Genomic DNA, 22,927 nt, shown 5'->3' with positions numbered 1-22,927 from the left:
CATGCTTAATCCAATGAGTGGATCGCATAGTTAACATCTGATTGGACCGCATAAATGAGCATTCTCATGCTCAAGATTTTCGTTTATCTTATTCAAAAATGTATCTTTGGATCGTTCTCATCAACGATACCATTATATTAATGTTGTTATATATAGAAATTCGCGATCGGCAAACTAAGCGTCATTCAATCCTTAACTGGCCGCGAATTCGATTTTGTTTTTTGCATATGCAAACTCTCGGAAGCTGTAGTTAAAGTCGCTAAAAATTAGTTTGTACTAACGTAAAGAGGTTGGAAAATAAGTTCTAGACGAAACCAAAATCAAATTCATTTAGCTACACATTCTACACAGTGACTGATTTTTTCATATACGTATCCTTTTGCAATCAACCAGGTAACACCAACATATGCAGAACATATGCAGCCAAACACATTTGACTTACTGCGTCAAAATAACCGCCATTCGCATGCAGTCAGTAACTCCACGGACTCTCCTTATTGGACGAATTATGGATAGAAACCAATATGCTGCCAACCTAACCTGTAAAATACCCTATAAAGACTCTGTTTTACATAGTCATAACTTTTAAATCAGTGGATTCCGCTCCTTAAAAATTGCAATTTAGTATTCTATACATCAAAAACCAGAAGATTGTAAATAAAAAGGTCAACAACTTTCAGATCCCTAAAGTAAAGTTCAGGCTGATTTTGTAATTTGCCATTGAAAGATGAGATATTTAAAAAGTACTTGTGCATGTAGTGTAAAATGTATTCGAGAAGTTGGCATCACTTCGCGCACATGTTTTTTGTAGTAGTGCACTTTTCAATGAATTTATGTGCGACAAATGCTACTCTAGCTCCTGATACTAACAAAGTATGAGAGTATACAGTTCGAATTATTACATCTTTTGTGTATTTTAACTTTGTTGTTGTATTATTAGTTTTTTGTAAGTGCTTTAAGAACCTAGAAAATTGCCAGCGATGCAATGTATCAAGCTTTCATCAGTGGATACCGTTTGGCCGAAGTGTCACACGGCAAGCCTTATTATGTTTACTGTATTGAGGTTCTGGAGTCCGAAAGTGGTACCCGATACTTTATTGAGAGAAGATACAGCGAATTTAATGCGCTACATCGTACGGTATGTTATTTCATTGTTTCATATCAAAGTCTTAATATTTGTATCAAAATGATGTTTTTGATTATGTAAACAAATATATCACCGATAAATATCTAAGTATACAATGTGTAAATAGAGTCACATTGTTCGTTTTTTCTCTCTTTAACATCAATATTTTTAATTATTCTTCTTAATTTCAATTCTTAATTAATTTTAATTCTCTTCCGTTCTTCAAATTAAACAATAATACATATGAATATCTTTGGAGATCGTGTTGGTATTCCTTTTATGTATAATAAGTATCGTCGTAGAATTGTAAGTAGTTAAACTTTCTATCTTCGTTATGATTCTCATGTTGCGATGCAAGAAAGGGAGAGAAACATATGTATCTTTATCCATGTCTAGAATATTTTCTGCTTTGCATGTACAAGGATAGCGATTTCTTTATTAAGCTTCCTTTCTCCATTCAATTTCGTTGGCACGAATAAGTTAGATCAGTATCCACGAGGATGTACGTTACTACAAAATATTAAATAATATGTACGCATTATATAATAACGTATATGCTTATATTTATATCATGAATTATGTTTGATGCATTGACCCTGTTTTTATTGCGAGAATACTTACTATATGATAATATTTATGTTGTGACTTTTTTCAATTCAGTTAATTTAGTTCTTAATATGACGCATATGTAATTTAGGGAATAAAGTAAAACTGAATTTGTCCTCATCATATTCGGTATAATATTCTCTCGATAGTATACTATTAGTCATATTAATAACTTGTTTTATCAGCGTGTTAGCGATATACGATGTATCGACTAACTATATTGTCAAACTTCTACGTATATGCAGTTAGTATTTTCGAGCTTTTTTAGAGCGTAACTGGATTGCGTGAAAGTTGCATGCGGAATAAAGTTAGTGGTAAAAATATCTAATACGTGTGTGCAGTTATTTATTTTCAATCATGTTTCAAATCGTAAGTTACATCTACATAAAGAATTGACAATGTTTCAAGTTCTTTTTACGCATTCAAATAATGTATAAATTTTTATTTCTGTATAATCATTTAAAAAGTAGCAGTCTCACTTGCGTTATTGTTATTTATCAGAAATAAATACAACATTTTGGACATAAGTTATGTTTTTTTTACGTATTTTTACTAATTAACTATAATTTAACTATAATTTATTTTTTTTATAATTTACAAAATCAACCGTATGCGTATAAATGCATACAAATGAATAACATACCGACTGTCCGACATACTTTATGCTATTCATGTTTAACTTTTCAAAGTTCTACTAAGCTTTATTTCTCAAAATATTTAAATTTTATCCATCGAGATTCTGCTACAGTACTTTCCAAATTTTAACATATCGCTATCATTATCGTATATGGAGTTTATTCCTATTTCTTTGATTATAGCTGAAGAAAGAAAACGCGGATGTTGCTCCGTTTCCGCCAAAGAAGGTAAGAAATTCCCAACCGAAGGTGCTTGAGCAAAGGCGAGCAGCATTGGAACTGTACATCCAGAAAATGTTAAGGCTCTCAGCCACTAAGCAACAGGTTCTCAATTTTCTGGGTATAGAAAGTCCAACACCCGGCGTGCCGTATAAAAAGTATGTACTCGTGCAAGAGAATTTATAAAACTCGTTAACTTTGTGAAATATTATATCATATTAGGTATTGTCTTCGTTATTTTGCTACTTTATTTTAGGATCACGTTATTAGATGATTTTATAAGTAATAAGGTTTTTCCAATATGTGTAGTAATTATTAGATTGCGAATGTAGTAAACTTGATCCTAAATATAGAAATGTATTTGATCCTTACAAGAGTTTAACCATGTATTAGTACATTCCGCGACAAAACGATATCACACCCTCTAAATTGAACGTTTCTGCAACTTTTACATAATAATAAATGCATCCAATTTTAATACTCAATAATTTTTGGTGCGTCATACATATATATATATAATATTTGATGCGTCTGTTACTATAGAAAGTTGTACAGCAGGTTCTTATTATCCAATTTATATAACAAACGTATTTTTCAACATATTTTTTTTCTTTTCTAAAATTGTATGCCATTTCGAAAATCTCATTGATCGTGGGAAATATTTTTCTGCTTTAGTACGTACAAGCATACGGAGGGAGAACAATACGTCGACACCAGTGCTCTTGGCCATCAACCTGTGCTAACTTTCCATTGTGATCCATACGTTCAGTCGAACATTACATCGAACAGTCTTCCAGATATCGTCATCAGCGGAGTCCTTTTGGGTGTATACAAGTCCTAAGAAGCTTATCCTAAGCTTCTGCTTGTTACAATATCTTTTAAGAAAAGCATAGAAAGGACTACGCGCTTCGTGAAAATCTGCAGCTCTATATTATTATAGTTCGGATGAAAATTAGGAAGACAGTTTTTGCTCGTTCCTCCTTATCTTGCCAGAGATAAAAATAAAGCGGTTCCATCCTGTATATATATATATATATATATATGTATATGTATATACACTAACGCTTCGTTGTCAGGATACGCGACAATGTGTAATCTCTTTCGAAATTCGATCAACGAAAAACGTAAGAGAGAGAGGAAATGGAGCTTGCATGTGGCGCGATCGCGTTTGGATTAATGTAAAAAGACCGGATTTAAAACTAAGGATTTTATACACATCTATGTAATTAAGGGATTTCACAGAAGAAATATATGCTTTGATATATTTGAATCATCGTCTTGTTTATTTCATCTCATTATTTTCAGAGTTTACATTACTTGTGACATTCATCTTAATTCTATTTAACTTTATCGTACTGGATATCTGGATTGTAAATGTAAATGTAACTCATAAGCGGATCTCTTGCGGTATTCTTTATTCGCATTAATTCGTTTACTACCGTTTACAGTAGATATCACGGACACTCGATAAAAATCCATCGTCGATATACCCGCTAGGTCATTGCTAGATGTATCACGATGGCATTTCTTTCGCGTCGGGGACACAGCGTTTTTCTTTTCCCTGCGAGATGTTTGGCTTCGAGCAACGATTAATGTCGAACGATTTTATAAATATTACCGTGAAAAAAGGACAGGTTTCTTACTGTTTCCAGATAACGATATGCGCTTCTCTTTTTTCCCCTTTATCAATTTTCTTTCTTGCTGTTGCTATTGGTGATAGGCGATTACGCGATAGATTAGCGAGTGATTCATCTAGCGTCTGGTTGATAGAATTATAGCCTCGAGGTTAATTTGTTATTATCATGAAATCGGACCTATCGATTCCCTATCCTTAAATTTCTTCCTGTCGAACGCTAAAGAAGAGTAGACAGACGGGCAGAAGCATGAAACGGGTGAAAACGGTGAATTCAAGCGATGTAATTTGTTTGGTCCACTGGATCGGGCGTGTTTGCGTTGCACTCGACGCGCAGTATTCTCATTCTCGATGTATGTACTCGGGCCTTTGCTGAAAAATAGGAAATCTCTGTTTCTTTCGGTTTCGCGGTTGCGAGGTTCCTTTCTCGCGTTCTGTTTTTTTTTTTTAGAAAAACTTGAAAAAATGGGTAAACACCGCAAACCGGAGACGCTGTGACAACGGTAGTAACCATGTATGTATGTATGTGTGTATGTATGTATGTATGTATGTATATTGGCGATAGTAGGACCTTGTTTCGTATGTACAATCATACAACGTATTTATGCTGTTACAATTATTACGTTATGATAATAAACTGAACTTCCCAAAAGGTAAACGCCTCGTTTTTCTTCTTTTTTTTTTTATATCAAATGTACCGCATTAAATGTGTATGTAATTATATACAAGCTCCTCAGTCTTGTGCGAAGTGTTAGACGATTTTAGGTTCTAGCACTTCCGCCTCGATGAAAACTAATCATGACGAATATTATATTACTTCTCGAATCATTTCTTTTTCTGTCGAACGTTTCGTTTCTTTTCTTTCCTCTTGTTTCGATCGTTTTTCCCGTTGTATTTTCTCGCTATCTCGTTATACGCGATCGTAGTTACCGTATAACCGAGCAAACCAGTCGAAAGACGATTTTTTTTTTCATTTTTCATAATATGACCTGTGCTTTCGTCAAGAGCTGGCGGGATATACAAAATTGATCGTTGAACAGCTTATAATGTTAATAAACGTTACATCGTAATTTAGAAGTTTATTGCCCGTGCGTGGCAGTTTGTTTCATTGAACTTTCGATCGATTCCCATTTTGTCGGTCGATCTCGATTACACTCGTTTTCTTATATATCTTTCTGTAATTCGAAACGAAACGAAGGGAAAATCTAAACGATAGGTACACGTGTATTTATTCGCTAACTATAAAAGAATTATAAAGAAAATAGAGAAAAGATGCAGATCTCTTTTCAAAATAAGCAAATACAATCGCTTTATGATTTTCGACGGGTGTGATTTTTATTATTACCAGTACCAATAACGCATCTCTAACATCTAATGAATTACTTATATCATACAAGTCTCGAGGTGTAACTTAGAGAAAAATGGAGCTGTTGGTCGCCATTGAATCGCGGACAGTATAGGTCAACGCATCATTTTACAAGGCAATGTACTCTCAAAACGATATGGTAAAATCATTTCTGTCGTTCATGGATAAAACTTAATAAAAAAAAAAAAAAAGAAAAGAAAACAGTAGCATTAAACGGTAGTAAATAATACTAATGGTAATATGTCAAAGGAGCCGTTATTATCATTTCTATACGTATATACATATACGTAATACTTATGATTTTTCCAAATGAAATGAGTATTATTGTACAAATCAGAAATTTCATATGCCGTTCCATATGCATACAACTTGCACGCGTGTTTGGATGACGTACAACGTTAACCCTTTATCTGATCATGTCACTCTTAAGCAGCAGTCTTCTTACACCTATATATCTTTCTGGTTGCTTTATTTCGTCGTATCGTTGTTATGTACTATACGTACGTACATACCGCTGCTCGAATATTTCCATTTATCAAATAAAGGATTAAATGTAGATCATTGTTTCTGGGCGTAACAACAGGCGTACTTTGAGCAACCAACCGTTTTTAATGGTTCGTTCACGCGTCGACTGTTTTATTAACGTTTCTTATCGACACTTGGACGATGACTTAAATAAATAATAAATGCAACGCCCTGAAATGAATACATTTTAAGGATATTACACGCGATAAGACCGAATAATCGTATTATCTGATCTAAACTATTCAAATATCTAAACTATCGTTACTAACATTCAAAGAATCGCCTATTGCTTTCAGAATTCGAAGTGACCGTAATTTTAACGTCACTCGCAACTTTTCTCCGCTTTCATTGCACAGTGAACGCGCGAACGAAAAGTTCTCGATGGTTTTATAAACCGGTAGAGAACGATATCAGCGATGTTTGCATAGTATAGCTGAAGAACAGCGCGGTTGGATGACTCGTTTTATGTGCCTTTATCGATTACTTCTACGTATATGCCATCGTCTACGTCAACGTGATTCCAGCTACACTCTAACTAATATTAATTAGGGCTACGATACTATGTACAGAAAACGCATTGCATTGGCACAGCAAACATGTGTGCCTGGACTGCCATCCATCGTTTCGACGCGTAGCGTACACCCGTGTACTTAGCTACTCATTCGTCATGCTCTCGTATCTTATCATAGCGAAATAATCGTGACGTATACATTATAAAGATTTTTCCATTCTATTGTAACATTTCCTATCGATTTTCTATTCGAACAATTTTTTTTTTTCATTCGATTTTATCTTTAGTCCAATGAGAATATCTCTGCCCAACTTCTACAGCTTACTACACTCGCTATGTTTCGTTTAAAGGTAGTAAGTTATGTTACTGACATCTTTAGCAAAATATTATAGTTTACCATTTTTTTTTTCGGGCCAAAGAAACATCTTCTACACTTTTTTTTTTGCAGTCACTGCTATTTTCTATAGTTGGGCAGATCCGTTTGTACTATACGATACGATTATTTTCGAAATTATATTCGAGCGGTAGCATTTTGGTTTATTTACGAGTCTTTTGCAAAGATACAATCGTTTGATTAATATTTTTTACAGAACGTAAAACTAAATAAAAAAAAAAAACGGCGTCAGCATTCCATGCACGTGGTAAAATCAACCGATCGGTGTTTCCCGGCACCGATCTCCAACGTTCTTTGTGATTAATTATAAAATACAGTAGATTGCGGTGAGATTAGATAGTTTCTAGTACAAACGGTTCACTTATCAAGCATCGTTCTCTATATATATTTATGATATGAAGTTAACCAAGATCTATGCATTTATCGTGTACGTGTTAGTAATTTCTAAAGTCCGAACGAAACAATTAAGCGCGAGTTTTTATTGTTACAATAATCGATGAAAGAGAATATTTCATTTGTAACTACTTAAAAATGACGTTGTGTCAATGAATTATTGTTATCAAAATGGATAGCTTAATGGGTATATGTTTGTCGTGATAATGGTTCCACGACAGATATCCGCCAATGTTGACGATGTTACAAAATGAACGTTGTAAAGAATAGATTACAAAGAGTTTAACTGATCCACGTAATTACGAAGACATATCAACTAATAGTTTTAACCAATAATTACCTCGTTTATCGAGTTTGACCAATCATTTTGATAAAGTATTTCAAGCGGATTATCATAATTGAAAATATCAGTTGTAAAGCCTGACAAGCCTACGTTATGACTTAAGATTTGAGCTTTTAAGAATTACGTATATCTTTTTGTCTCTTTTAATGATGAATTAACGATGAATTATATAATTTTCATGACATAGGATTATCGGAGATCGGAGGAAGCTTGTGGGAACATAAACGTCAGATTATCCGAGAAATTCATCGATTCAGTCGATTTTCGATATATCATTCGTAGCTTCCGTGAATAATATCGAAGGTATTTAAGAGATATGATTTACGTTCGTACAAAAGTGCCTTTTAAATTAATCTTTATTACTTGTTCTAAAGCTTACTGCGCGTTTAGCAGTTTTAATTAATTGCAAGGCATAGTATCGATACGACTTTCCTGGACTCCCAATGGATCGTTCTTCCAACGATCATCTTCGTCATTCATTTTCAGAATATTTTTATCCAAGCCATTGTGTAATATCAAAAGGAAAGGGGATCGTTACAGCATACGGAACGAGGCTACGTGATATAAAAAATAAAGGAATGCTACTTTCACGCACGTTATTCGAATCTACAATAATACTTTGTAAAGGAACAGGCGATCATTAACGAACGAACCATAGAACTTGTCCGGCTTTACGAGGAGTTAACAATTATCGAATTTTCTATAATAAACGCAAAACATGATAGACTCAAACTGACATGATTCTAAATTCGCCAATCGTTGCGAGCTTTCATTGATTAATCTCCGAAAAAATCCGATGACCTTAACCTTGACACGCGATATCAAGCTCACTCTCCTGAGTAACCTTGCACAGGTTTAAGCCACCGATCATTAACGAGGAAAAATTGAAAAACCTACCGAAATTTTCTCAGAAATCTGAACTTCTTCGCACCAAGTGCTTTCATATTAGTTATTTATGTTAGTATTGAAATTCACCGCAGAAGAAACTAGGGTCTAACCTAACCTAATTCCGCATTTTCTGAACGTTGGACAAGACACATACGTCGTGGATACAAACTTGGTATATTTATATTATTCGCGTTTGTTTATACGCAGAAATGCGATAAATATTTCGCAAATATTTCCGTACTTGGTACGGCAAAGTTTAGATTTCTGGGAAAATTAATTTCTTTGTTAATAACCTTTTAATAAATAACGATCGGCGACTTTAAACTTTTGGAGGTTAATCAGAAAGGTGATCGTGGTAACACACGTCAGCTCAAAGTTATCAGACGTGAATACTTCTTCGGAAGTATTCGTTTGCTGCTTATCAATCGATTGGCAGTCCTGGCTTCTACTTGGAATGTTGTATTTACTTTACCTAATTAATGCGATCGTTATTACGTTCTAACCTAGCGCTAGCGCGTGACGTGTTTCCGGCTTAACAATATGCGTCGGTAAATTTTCGGTGAAGATTTCTTGCGTCGGATGAACGTCGCGTCGATTCGACTTTCAAATGTACAGGGAGGGAAAGAATCGCGGTAGCGTCTACGAACTATGCAGAGAGAAAACGTTCCCGGTTCACTGGAATAACTCGAATACGTCCAAATTATTCGAATCGTTTGAATACTTGACCCATTGCGCGAGATATCGCGGAATCCTTCGAAACTTTCCAACTATGGCAAGGCCGATTTTCTGAGTAAAACGGTCGACTCTCCCCTTACGAATTCGTTTGCCACCCGCAAAATGGATTTCTTCCCTCGATCCCTGGCGCAAACCGCGCGGAAGATTAGCATCGGGTTAATGTCGTTCGAGAATTGGTTTCTGCCTTGTGAATTCGATTTTTCGTTGAGTCAATATTGAAATGTTTGTCACTATGTGTGCTGATTGTTAATTCGTGACAAAGGGGAACGTTGGTTAGCTAGATTTTTGAAACGTAGACAACAGAAAGTGACAATCGTGTATGTAAACGTTCGGATCAATGTTTGTAACGAATCGACTTGTACGTTCTTCCGTGTAAGAGTCTTCGAATTTCTATGTCACAATCTCGTTTTTGTTTCAGCGTGAAAATTCGTATGTAAATTTCTTCGAATATATTCCTACATCGAAAGTTTCATTTTCGTCAAATTAAATTGTTTTATGTTAAAAACATCGATTCACTTCTATAAAACTGCGCGTAATAAATCGTACAAATACCATTTACGCGTCACACGTGACTCTTGGCGCGTTTTTATGATCAGTTTCATCTTCTTTTTCCTCGACGTAAAAAATAATCTTATCGTTACGATCTCTCGATTCAAAGTGAACTCGAATATAATGTATAAACGATGAAATGCACATGCTCGGAAATAGGGCTAGCGTGCAAGCGTTTCTGTCTTAAAAATTAAATGAGAGAAATAATAAAAGTAAAAGAAAAACGAGTAGGAAAACATGATCGAGCAAAATCTAGCGTCCCCCAAACAGGGTAAATCTCGTTCTAAGTTTAGCGCGATCAAGTCAATTTTAAACGGAGTAATAATATGTACAATCGTCCTTACAATAACTAATCACGTAAACTCTAATAAAACGCTTTGTATACATGTACATCCATAATATTTTATACATATATATACATATGTATATATATATCTATATACATATGTGTATATATATGTATATTTATATACCTCCTCGATTCCTCTAATTTAGAAATATTATAGCATATAACAATCCGCCAATATGACTTATATAAAAATTATATACATATATAACTTTCAATTTTATATATATATATAATTTCTCATCTCGACACAAGGTACCTAAGTTGGATGTGTTTTTTTTCTGTATAATATAAACATCATATTTCGTAAAATATTTTTTTTGCCGAACAATCAGTTGTTAGTCGTTCTTCGTGAAGTCGAACATTAACGAGATCATCGTGGGTGCTCGGCGGAATTTTAATTAAAAAAGATCGCGGACTTTCACAAAGACCGTCGAAAAAAGTGTGTAATTAGCTGCCTTTCTCGTTTAACGCGATTTCTTTCTCATTCGTATAGTATATTTTATCTATGCGGATTAAAAAAAAAAATATATGAATATATATATATATATTTTTTGTATATACGTGTATATACATATACATATATACACACGCACATACACACATATATATCTATATGTATATGTATGTATATATGTACATGTGTGTGTGTGTGTGTATATAGACATATGCAATAATGGAAATGCGATGTTTACATATACATGTATCAAAGATTCATGCGGCACACGCGTATACATGTATACGTAAACAATATTAATGCGTACCACTGCTGTCCGCGTGACGAGTAGCGTAGCGAATGAATGTTCTCGACCTTGCTTCTAAATGATTTCAACGATAAAAAACAATTTCTACTTATTATGTACACGACTTTCTTCTTTCTTCCAGCACGCAACATCAGACCATTCTCTACGTTGCTCCTTCATTGTATTCAGACCGTGTCTCTCTATTAATGGCCATTTCAATACGCGTATGTTATAATCTCTATCTAGCATGTGTGTTTGCGTCAAGCTTCCTCATTATTCGAATCGATCGTTTATTATTTCTTCTTTTCCGTGCTATTATTGGTAACGCTCAGTGACAATCAGTGAAAATCGATGTATCTACTTAGAATTCGTCTTACCGTTTCCTTTACTGTTCGAAGCATATCAGAATCGATGTGGCAGTGTTGGTTCATGAGAGCAGCCGGACGTTTGCCCATTGATATTAAAATCGAGGATGAAAAGAGCAGAGCGTACATGTATCCTCTTAACAACATCTGTCAAACGAAAGACGATGATATCTAACGATTTTCCAACCGTCCTAAAAGTCCACGAGTTTCTGAAACATCTCGAATATCCGCTTTTCTTGGCGTCTAAAAGCTGACGGCTAAAACTAATTTTCGCAATCGTTCCATCTTTCTATACCGACACGCTAATTTCACGAAGAACTAGAAAATCGAACCGCTCTACTTTTGCGATATCACGGTCACGTTTCTTGACTTTCTATATTCAGATTCCTCCTTTGTTCTCTTTCCATCTTACTCGATATCTGGGACAAACGTTAGCCGCAGTTTGTTACAGGCGCTCTATCCGCCCTTAAGCTGTAAAGGAAATATGCCCAGTGTTCGCTATTGTGCGCTAGTAAGACCGATTTACGCCATTGTCAAAGACATCTTGCCAAACACGCAAAGACTCCCCTTCTTCTTTCAAGTTTCCTCTCCTCCCGAGCTTTCTTCGAGGATACTTTGTCGTAGAGAACTGTCGTACACGCTACCAAGTTTTCGCTAAGGTGTCGGATAACACGCAGTACCGGCTCTAAGGAATACATACCAGCTGAAGCGAATCGCGCGAATGCGTTTATCTGAACCTTTGTCGCGTCCTCCTCTTCATTGATTTTATTATATTATATACTGATTGATCTTGGCGAAAGGAATTCACCGGAACTTTTCCTCCAGTTTCTAGCTTCTTGCAACATTTTCCCACAAAATCAAATCGTTTGGAGAAACGATTAAATTCATTTAAAACTATATCTCTATATACCGCACGATAGAATCTTTATTATCCGAATTTTTATATCTTGAACATTTTTATTATTTGATCGTCTCTTCTACGAAGATGTACTTTGCTCTGCTTTAAATTTGATTAGGGTACAGTATAGCGTAGCGTAGCATAGTAGTACGTATATACACAATTAAAATAAGTTGAAAAACGATCTCCTTTTTAAGACGGTTTCCTTTCTCTAAATACCTTTCTTAATTATACTAATACTTCTACCAGCGGCGAAAAATAAAACGCGAGAGATCATTCTTCTTAATGTTTCACCTAACACTGGAAGAAGAATACCAAATTTAGAAGAAACTCAAATGAAAGTTCTGAAATATCTGTGCGATGAAATTACCGATAAAGGAAGATAGAAACTTTCGTATTACTTTTTTTCTACTTATGTTATAAATATTCCTGTGTATTTTTTCTAAAACGTATAAAAACTATTAGCAGTTCGGGTATCGAAAGTTCTATCTTTCATTTCCACATTTATAAAACTTAAAACCATCTTGACCTCACGGAGGTATCCTGCAGTCAAATGAAGTCATCGATAATCGGATTCGAGCGATTCATTCGCAACGTAGTATCACTTCGTTTATCTTATAGAATAAAAATAAAGAAAAGAAAAAGATACACCTCCACACCTCGCCCGGAACACCGTTAACAGTGATAAATTGATTCGTAACACGTCCCAGCCAAAAATACATAACTTCTCGAAGGCGCCACAACGCGGTAAATGTTTCTTCCTTATTACTTTTCATTTTAATAACCGTACACGTGCTTCAACACCACGATTCTCTCTTGCTAATAACCAATATACTCACAGCACGGCAATAAGTGCACAACAATACTTTGAATAAGTCTTACATAAGTCTCTCTCTCTCTTTCTCTCTCTCTCTTTCGCTCTCGCGCGCTCGCTCTCTCTTTCTCTCTCTTTTCATCTTCACCAACTTATCATTGTCCTCTTCCACTATCGAATATTTATTTTTAAACGAAACGCATAAATGAGGCACTTGCCCGAATCTATACCGGCCGCATTCTCCCGTTCCTGTTTTATAAATCAGAAATTTGCCAACAATTAATATACGGAAGGCACGCCTCGTCTCGTGCGAATGCTTGGAACGTCGTTCCATGGCACCACGTTTCTCAAACTTTCACCCTTTCCGGTTGTCTCTTTGAATATTTTCTCTCTCTACGTCTCAATTGTTGGAACTATCTCCAGCTTTGTCTCGAGAATCGTGAACAAAGTGAATCTGATAGACATTGCGCAGCAAGCAACTTTTTCTTCGTGTAAAACGAGTAGTTTGTCTTTTTTGGCGAGTTTTTGTCTACCGGGATTTTCTTGGTTGCTTGTTAACGGTCAAGGGGCCATGGGGGCCAAAGTTCGTAGAAGGTAGTTTGAGAAACGAGGATCCAAGTGCTGGACGCTTCGTCTTCGTCCTTAAATCACCGTTCTTAGGTTCTAAGCACCTAAGCAGGCCACTGCTACGAACACAGTCTCTCCTCTGATCGTATCACATTACACAGCTACGAGTCGATCCTTTGTCCCATCGTCGTTGTTGCACGGTTATATTCCTTTTTGTGTGGCCTTTCATTTCCCATATCCTTCCATTGCCGTACTGGTGAGAAACGGAAAGGAAGAATTCGAAAATCGATCGAATTCCGTACAAAAATTAGCTCAAGGTGTGGTTGGAGCGTCCGATACACGATGTCGCGCTTAAAGACATCGGAAAGAGCCTGAAGTGATATACCTTAAAAAAATATTTTCAAAGTCCGCGTGTCTCTGTTCTCGCGATACATCTCAGACGATATGACACGTGACACCGGAAGTGGTCTTGCAACGTACACGGTCGGTCTGTACACGATCATGAACGACGACAAAACAGAAATACGTACATATCTCGAGTACACGTTCTCGAGGTATCTCAGGTAACGGCGACACTAAGTTTGCATATAACATCGTGGTCTTCTTTCGTAGACTCGTTCTCCGTACAAGAACGCATACGGATCAAGATGTTTTCGTGATCACGAAGGATAGTTGCAATAGGAAACGCAAGAGCGATCGTGGAGGAAGAGAACTAACTAAACCGTTGCGAAGCTAATCCGCTCGGTCTTCGGTCCTTTCGATCGAAATCTTTTTTCTCTCGTTCGATCGCGGGACAACGGTGTTCTCCGAGAGTCGTCTTACGTTTCATCACGGGTTATCCAACTCTGTATTCTTCGTTTGAATCCGAAAGGAGACAACTTGCGTCACTTGCGCGCCGTTTCGTACGTCAATCCACGGCGGAAGAACATTGAGCTCGCACCGACGCGTTTCTTTCGACAACTCGAGCTCCTGAACAAACGACTCTCTCCGTCGGCCATCGATCGTGATCTGGGTGGTGGGCTTCGTCTGGCGTCGTACTGATTCCCCACGTACATCATCATGTCGTTAAAGTTCGGCAGGAACTGTGGATTGAACAGCGACAAGATTCTTTCGTTGAGTTCCCTGGGATCGCGAGTGGGTACCATATAATGATCGCGCGTGCTCGATTCGTTGCCGCGATTTAAATCGCTGATTATTCGTTGATGTCCCTGGCAGAGACCATCGAGACTGTTCGCGCTGCTGCTGCTGCTGCTACTGCTGTTGTAATCCTGAAGCCTGTTCACCGATTCCGTTAACGTTGTCTCCGTATACTCTCGCGCGGCGAACTGGTGGTCGTATCTTCTGTCGTAATCGGTCACCTTCGACATCGATCGTGAATCGTAAGGCACCCCCCTGTGGGTGGCAAGGAACTCGAGCGATCTCTCCTCATTGGTCACGCCTTCATAGGCGTCCTCGTCACGTCTGGCCAGATGATCAAGCAGGGAACCGGCGGTGACACGTGCCAACCGATTCTCCTCGTCGACGTTATCCAGATGATCGTCGTTGTCGTCGTCGTCGTTGTCGTCGTCGTCGTCGTCGTCGTCGTTGCGATCGTCTGATTCCGCGAGATCGGAGGAAGAGGAGGAAGAAGAAGAGCCGGAACCCGTGGGGTCCTGCGGCAAGCCTCAGACGGCCCTGTGTCGTCTTCTATATCATATGTACGTCTTCTTCACTTTCTGCACCGGCTTGTTCTCCGCCGACGAGTTGGCGTTCTTGCCATTTGGATTCTTGGGTGGTACGTTCAGCACCAAGTTGATCGACTTGTTGTTGAAACCCGGAGATTCCGAACTTTCCGTCAATCGGTTCAGTTGTTGTCGTTGCTCCGACGGTTCCGGGTAAGGGGCACTGCGTAGCCTCTGAGAGAACCAGAAACCGGAAGCGAATCCGGCTACCAGCGAGAAGAAGCAGGTTCCTATCAGGGCACCGGTCAGAGTCTGAGCGGAGTACACCACCGGTGTTGCGATCACGTCTGCAATGAAAGCTGAATCAGTATCGGAGGGCACTGGATAGCACGATTTATCGTCTCTTGATGGAAAGACGGGCTTTTTCATGGACATTGTTCGCCGGAAGAAGAAATCGTAAAAGAGGAACGGAAAGGAAACAGATTTATCCGGCGAGGAACGCGGCGCGTGTTTTTCGTTGCACAGGGTCTTTTGTAACCGATGATACGATTGGATTCTACGTGAAGAAGAAGGTAACTAAAGAACAGAGATCCTAAGGAAAAGTTCGAAATATTTAGTACGCGGCTTCGTTTTCAATTTTTAGCGCGTGTTTTCCTTCTCCGATAATCCAAGCAGTTTATCGCACGATAAACTTCCGTAAAGGAGAAAACGTTCCTAATTCGTTTTACAAAGAAATTTCTCATCCTTTTGCACCTAATAAATATTTCAAATCGCTGTTTTCACAAACGAAGCCTTGTACGTAAACACCTTGTTCGCACTTTCTAATAAATTCCTCTATTCTCCAATTATACCAGCAATTACAAATTTCTGACAACAGCGACAAATGGAGTAGCTCGACTCGTGTCAGCCTTTCGTTACCATAACGTACGATCTCCGATCGTGTTGCGTCAAAGTAGCAACGAAAGAATCGGTTGCTTCGTTCGCACATCGACGAACACCACGAAATCAGCGTGTCATAAAGTTTCTGTCAGAACAAAGTATTCGATCACCCAACAGCGACGATGTAGATATTACACGTTTATCCGAATCTCCGTGAATTTCACGTATTAAACGTGCAAGTGTGAGATCGATTGACCTCGTGCTTGCGATCTTGAAAAACGTGTCCGAGCGTTTTGCACTGGTCGAAAAACGCGATTCTATCTAGCGTGGCAACAACCGATCGTTCTATTCTCGGCTTGGACAGTATTTAGCGATCGCTCGTTGCGTTCACCGTTACATTTAGCACGAAGAAATCGAATCATGAAATTGGATCATCGGCTGGAGGAGATTGCGATGTTAGCAACCATCGTGGATGCAATTCTCTTGGCAGAAGCACAATTTCATGGTTCGAGTCTCGTTCGTCGTGGTGGATGCCAGGCAGGATCATGTCCACGAGTTTTTCCACGCGTTTCTTTTCCTCTAGTTGGCTGCACTTTTAATAAAACCAGGTAGCAGGGACGCGAGTGGTCGGTGCAACTAGTTACAAACAACAGGGTGAGTACGGTGCACAAAGTTAGGACACACTGTATACGTGAAACATATACATATAGACGAGGAGAGCCGCAACAGTGTAACGAATGACGAATGAGAGAGAGCTAGCTTCAACTATCTGTACGTGTACAATGAAAAATGGCTACTAAAGTTGTATGTTTACGCGTTGCCTATATACGAGGAGTTCGAGTTTTTCTGTTGATCAAATTTTATAAGTATATTCTGTTGATATAAGTAAGAAATAAATGTTATACAAACATATGTAGTTTGAAGTTTTATTAAAAAGTTACGTCAAAAATACCAGACGCTAAGAGGACGATAACGGACTTGCCGTTACTACGATACAAAGTAAGAATCGACAAGAAGCATCTGCGGCTTTCCTATTTCGAAAACAAAATCAAATAATTTGTACATTATCGATGTTGTTAAAGCAGCACCGGTAGAGTTGATATCGTTCCTTATACAACATTTCTCTACTTATATACAAAATCCTCTACTTGAAAGTTGAAATGTTGAAAATACAACATTTTTATTTTCATCGTTGTAGCAGAGTACACGTATAAAATTTGACTAGGCAAAACTGGATATCCGTTAGGTTGTTGCAAAAGTTTCTTTCGTTTTATAAAGTGATGATAGATGCACGACACTTTTTGTGCTATATATTTTGTTTTATTTTATATCTGTTCTGTTGGAACAAAATCGATCGTACATGATTCAGTGAAATAATATAAAACAAAAAAATGTCGTGCATCTATTGTTTCCTAATAAAACGAAGGAAATGTTTGAGACAGCCTAATCTCTTGTATATGTACGGACTGGTGGATGACGATGGATTGAAAGCAAGGCGTGTATGTGTGTGTATATATGTGTATGTGCGTGTATGCGTGTGTGCGTGTAATCGAGATTAATGAACAAAAGAAACGGAAAAAATGTATCGTGACACGAGGTGTGGGTGGACCATCTGGATATTGCGCAAATGATTACCTTGAGGCTCGTTAGCTCGTGGCTGCGTACGACCGTACTGATTTTCTCGATCCAGCTCGATGACGATTTCATTGTCCCGTTCATCGGGCTGCTCGCCTCGCCCGTTTTCGGGCAGAATCGCTGGTTGCACGGGCTTCACCATCTCTGAAGCAACATTTCACTGATTTGATGACGAGAGCACAGATGGCAAGTCGAGTTTAAGACAGACAAAACAAAAAGAAATGATGTTCTGAGCGTAAAGTAATGATTCGTAAGTACGTTGGTCCCTTTTTCAATGGTTGACCACGGTGGGCCGAATTGCATGCGACTGAAAAATACCAATTAACAGAGGGGACGATGCAAAGTTAAGTCTGTGATCATGATTTAACAATAATTGATGGCAACTTTGGTTTGCATCGACTTCTGCGAGATCGATTTATTAGCTGCCAATTTTTTCTTCCTTTTTTTTTTTTACAGATTTTAATACTATTCTATGCCTTTCAATGCTTTTAAACAAATTTGTTTTTTTAATATTCTATATCAAAGTCCGTTTATATACTTTCTATTGGCAGATAATGGATTAATAATTTGTATTGCAAGATAATGAATTAAGATTAGCGAGTGTGCAGTTGATTAATACGAATAACCGAAACCATTGTTATTTAACACGTTCACGCCGATGTGCATTATTTGTATGTAAGACATTCTCAACAGTGAGTCGGTTTACTACAAATCAACAAAATTGGTCTAATTAATTTAGGAAAAATCACAGGAAGGAAAGATGACGATCAAAGATTTGTCCTCGAAGCTACAAGCATACGCATAGGCGTGAACCATCGACGTTAATAATTAAAATTGTACTTGATCGGGTTGTTAGTGACACGAGAACAACACGTTTCGCTTAGATACGATCGTTTACGAATCGGCTATTAAAAAGGAGGCCAATATGATCTCGTAACTTTGCTGTTACTTGCCATTGAGAATGACACTTGGACATCTCGATGGTATGACGCGCAACACGCGCGCATGGGCGCAATGTGGACATACAAAGTGGTCAGGACGAGGTTGTTAAACAATGCGGCATCACGACATAGATAGAGAATAGCGGTAGTAGTATGCGAGAAGCGTAGAGTAGGTGACGGTGAAAGGATTAAAGCGGTTTGCAAGAAAATAAATATAAGTAGTCGTCACGGTCAACGAACGAAAGGGGTCCATCGGAAAAGGATATGCAGCATGTGCTTTTATCGACTCCGAGGCTCGATACATGGACATACGTAATACGTTGTATTATGTTGCAGCTATTTTATCTACGATCTCAGTCTCTATTCGAAAGCTGGAATTTTAATAAGGCTGCAATTTTTATTGTTTTAACATGGCGAAGGAAGGTTCGTTGTGCGTAAATAGCAAACTAAGAAGCTTCTAGGTACAATCGATTCGGTAGAAACATATGGAAAGTTTGCTTCCTGGATTTTAATTTAAACGACAGAAGCAATTTACTGAGTTTTTAGTTTGTTCAAAGGAAAGTACAACGTGATGTTCATGTTAAGAGGGTTGCCGGATCGGGCTACTACCATGGGTTTTATTTCTACGCGTTCCAGAGCTTCTCTACGAAGCTTCTTTCAAAAGTCGAATTTTCTGTAGATATCGTTCACGTCTTTGGAACACTTAAAAACAATGTTCAACGCGAGTTTTTGAAACGTTGCATTTTTCTTTACAACAGTGCACGTACCTTAAAAACCACTTAAGCTGGAAAGTTGAAGTTTCAAGCAACACCGTAAATAACTACTACCTTTATGTTTCAAGTTTAAATATATCTGACTAAGTTCTAACGTAAAAGCAGCGTGTTTTGTTTATCGTATTCTACAAGTTCTTTATATATAAAATATAAAATCTTTACATATCATCGAAGATGCAACGGTCTTTCAATTTCAATGTAAAGTTTTACTTGTAAAATAAACCTTGAAGCTGTAAGGAAGAATGTTTAAAGTTAAACGATATAATTTTCCATCTTCTAACATTATTATACATAATACTTTCTTCTTTTTACTATTTTCAGCGTTGGTATAAGTATAGCTATATTTCCAAATACGTCACGTGCAAAGCGCCTTTGAAGAACAAAGCATTCGATAATAAAGCATCAGAAATCTACGTTATTATTTTTCTTCTCTATTGTGCCGAGTAAAAGTGTAAAGGAAGAATCGTCAGCGTTATGAAATAAAGCTAGAATACCAAGCTCGAACGTCGTGTGAAATTCAAACGACGAATCATTGTAACTAACAGCTGCAGTTTTCCTTCTTCCTCCTGCGTGTACACTGTGTACAGAGTTTCAAAACAGAGAAATGTCCTTTCGAAGATGATCGATTCAATCACGTCCGCGGCATATTTCCAACGTTTCGCAGTCCCGAGTTCCTCTATTACGTATCGCGGTACCCAAAGTCAATTTATTTGTCCGCTAACCGTTCCAGCTTTAAAGAGATCCGTTATCGTGTCATGACAAAGGAACGAGGACAGCGTTGCGAAAAAATCAACTTCTTATCAATTATAAAACACTTTCTAGATGCTTCGAGCAACTGAGTTTACTCGTTTTCGCGTAGTTCCCATTTTGCCGCGAAATATCCGCGAAATAGCGGTAACAAATTTTTGCACTGGACTAGCACCGCGAGATTTCTTTCCATTCTGCTCTCTACTCGATAAAAGGTATAAAAATTCAAAGAACCGTACGTCGTACCGGTTCTCTACGATCGATGCTCGTTAGTCGGGCAACCTGCGAGCGTGATAAGATGCACAGAGGAATAAGGTCCGTAGTTAGAAATTATTCCGTGGCGAGTTTATCGAGAGCACGTCTGCACTCCGAGGAAATTATATGTGTCTCGGTGATAAGCGCAGTGTGCGCGGCTCGTTCTTGCATTTGTGGGCAAAATGTTGGCAAATCGTGGCCACGCCTCCGTCGAATCTGTTCTCCAGAGAAATCGCTCTTTCGCGTCCCTATTTAACACGATCATCGCGCACGCCTAGAATTCGCGATGAATCGTATTAGGTCATTCCACGAGTTCGCGATCTTTCCAACAGACCAGTCGGAAATAATGGAATATGCGTAGAAGGAGGAACAGAAACACTGAAAAATTCGCGACTGCATAGAAAGATAACGCTTAACTTTGAATTATATTTTTATTATATTATATCATATTAACCGTCGAAATATCCAGCCCCTAAATATCCATAGTTGGAAATGGGATAATCAATCAATGTTAATAATTGATCCGGATTCTATTTTCATTTTATCGTAGCAGTTCAGAATTAAATATGAATTTTCGATGTTTCACTTCGTAACCGACATTCTCTAGTGCTCTTAACAGGTTGACTGCCGCGCGTGTTTTCAATGAAATCTCCTTCAGGCCACGAGTGCCGCTGTATCAAACGTACTCTGCTAGGTACTCCCACCGATATTTTAGATAACTTAAAATCTATGCCCTAATTCGTTACAATGTCGAAAAGGAAAATGGAAAACTGATTTCTTAGTGAGTCAAATAGCAATGAAAAAGAAAGCTTTTACGAGGTTTATGCAAATTCGAATAGTAGCGACGAGGAAGAAATCGGATTTCATAGAAATAGAAATATAAATAGAATTACACATCGTTTGATTCTGATTCGGATATTGATAAGTGCAATCGTAGTGATACTGAATGTAATGAAGATACCGTTGACGAGATTTTACAAAAATTGGTCATTGAGGAAGAAAAAAGAACCGATGATACCGAGGAAAGTACAATTCAATTTGGCGAATAGAATGAATTTATTGGTCGGCAGAAGTCATTCCCTTTTCCTGAGACAGGCGGCCTCGTTAGGCAATTATCTGGCGATGTCAATCCATCGATGTGTTTGAGCTGTTCGTTGATGACGAAACGATAAACTTACTTGTATCAGAAAATTGCAACAAGGAATGACGTAAATATTAGAAGATTTAGAGAATTATTAACTGGAAAATTATTAGGGTTGTCTGAAAATACAAAAAATCCTCGTGTTCGACGGAATCAGCATAATATCGCCGTTTGGAAAAATGATTCCGGAAGAAGCATTAGACGCGCATGAAAACTATGTTATGCAGATAAAAGACGTCAAACGGGCCGATTAAAGACACGAAGAAATTTAAAGAAAACAACAACTTATTGTCCAAATTGTGCCGACCAAACTCACCTTTGTATAGAACGCTTCAAAGTTTTACGTTCTAAATAATTTTCTTAATAAACCATTTTCGTACTACTTTTATAACAATTCAATAATTGTATTATTTCCTGTGGAAAATCTTTTCAAATACCTACGACGATTCTTCGCAAGTAGTCAAATAAGAGTCGCCCGAATACGGGTGACGCGGCCCTATTAGAAACTCTGTTGTCACCCGAATATGGGTGACGTGGCAGTCAACGCGTTGAAAAAGGCTTCGACGAACGTCGCGACGGTGTTTCACGAGAAATTTCACTGGCGAGGATATCGATGCAGCGGCACTTCTCAGCGTATAATCGGCCGAGCAGCTGTAAGTATCGCAAACCAGTTGCAGCCGATTAAAATTAATCCGAGCGGGCTGAACCATTTCCGCGTGTGGATTTAAGAAACGAGCGTAGCTAGTTAGAGCAACAAGTAAGACTCGTTTGGACCGGTGATTTTCTCTCTTATTAAACTTTCACCTCGATGCAGACGTGGCAGCGGCATTCGGAGGAGCTTCTTTAACGCGCGACGTGTCCGCGCGTTACTTGCAATAATGGCGAGTACCTTTAGCCTTAAGAGGCAATTTTCTTGCAGCGTGTGCGTCTCGAGTTTCAATGGAGCCAGTCTTTTCTGCAATTTCGTCTCGTGGATAAATCACGCGACCGATAAAAGAGTAATAGGTCAAACTAGTTGGTGAAGACAAGCCTACGCACTTTGCATCGACACGCGATCGGTTCCATGGAACCTAAGAGGATTGAAGCCACGAGAGCAATTTTAACGGTCTGTGATTAACGCGCTTCAGCTCCGTACATTGCGTGATCGTGGTAAGAGTAACAGGATTTATGGGATTATTTGATTTAATTCCTAGATTTTGATAACAGGTCTAGTATTTACTCGAGACATTTTGTTATTTT

At 38.0% G+C, this 22,927-nt stretch overlaps 3 protein-coding genes and 1 pseudogene across 4 annotated transcripts in view; 2 read left to right on the top strand and 2 right to left on the bottom strand.

The window, feature by feature from the left end:
• Nucleotides 1-809: 809 nt before the first annotated feature.
• LOC117237796 (sorting nexin-24-like) lies at nt 810-4,663 on the top strand. Its single transcript, XM_033502141.1, has 3 exons — nt 810-1,138; nt 2,551-2,744; nt 3,262-4,663. The coding sequence occupies exons 1-3, from the start codon at nt 986-988 to the stop codon at nt 3,425-3,427; spliced, it is 513 nt and encodes a 170-aa protein (XP_033358032.1). The 5' UTR covers nt 810-985; the 3' UTR covers nt 3,428-4,663.
• Nucleotides 4,664-12,278: 7,615 nt separating this feature from the next.
• On the bottom strand, nt 12,279-15,320 carry LOC117237846 (cation channel sperm-associated protein 2-like; the record flags this gene model as incomplete). The annotated part of the gene is made up of 1 exon (XM_033502222.1): nt 12,279-15,320. A coding segment is annotated over one exon (780 nt), but the record flags the coding sequence as incomplete, so codon positions are not given.
• LOC117237861 (semaphorin-1A-like) overlaps nt 15,318-22,927 on the bottom strand; it is a 380,261-nt gene continuing 372,651 nt past the window's right edge. Inside the window, exons 14-15 of one of the 2 annotated variants that reach the window (XM_033502264.1) lie at nt 17,832-17,975; nt 15,318-15,664 (exon numbers count right to left, since the gene is read on the bottom strand). In XM_033502264.1, the coding sequence (XP_033358155.1) occupies nt 15,348-15,664; nt 17,832-17,975 (461 nt within the window). In that variant the 3' untranslated portion in view covers nt 15,318-15,347. The remainder of the gene's footprint in view (nt 15,665-17,831; nt 17,976-22,927) is intronic. The other variant, XM_033502266.1, reaches the window with a different exon arrangement.
• On the top strand, nt 21,101-21,639 carry LOC117237871 (annotated as a pseudogene).

Source organism: Bombus vosnesenskii, unplaced genomic scaffold (genome assembly GCF_011952255.1).
Source record: "Bombus vosnesenskii isolate JDL3184/JDL3185 unplaced genomic scaffold, Bvos_JDL3184-5_v1.1 scf7180000013403, whole genome shotgun sequence".
NCBI classification, from domain to species: domain Eukaryota; kingdom Metazoa; phylum Arthropoda; class Insecta; order Hymenoptera; family Apidae; genus Bombus; species Bombus vosnesenskii.
This window is presented reverse-complemented; position numbering and strand designations above follow the sequence as displayed.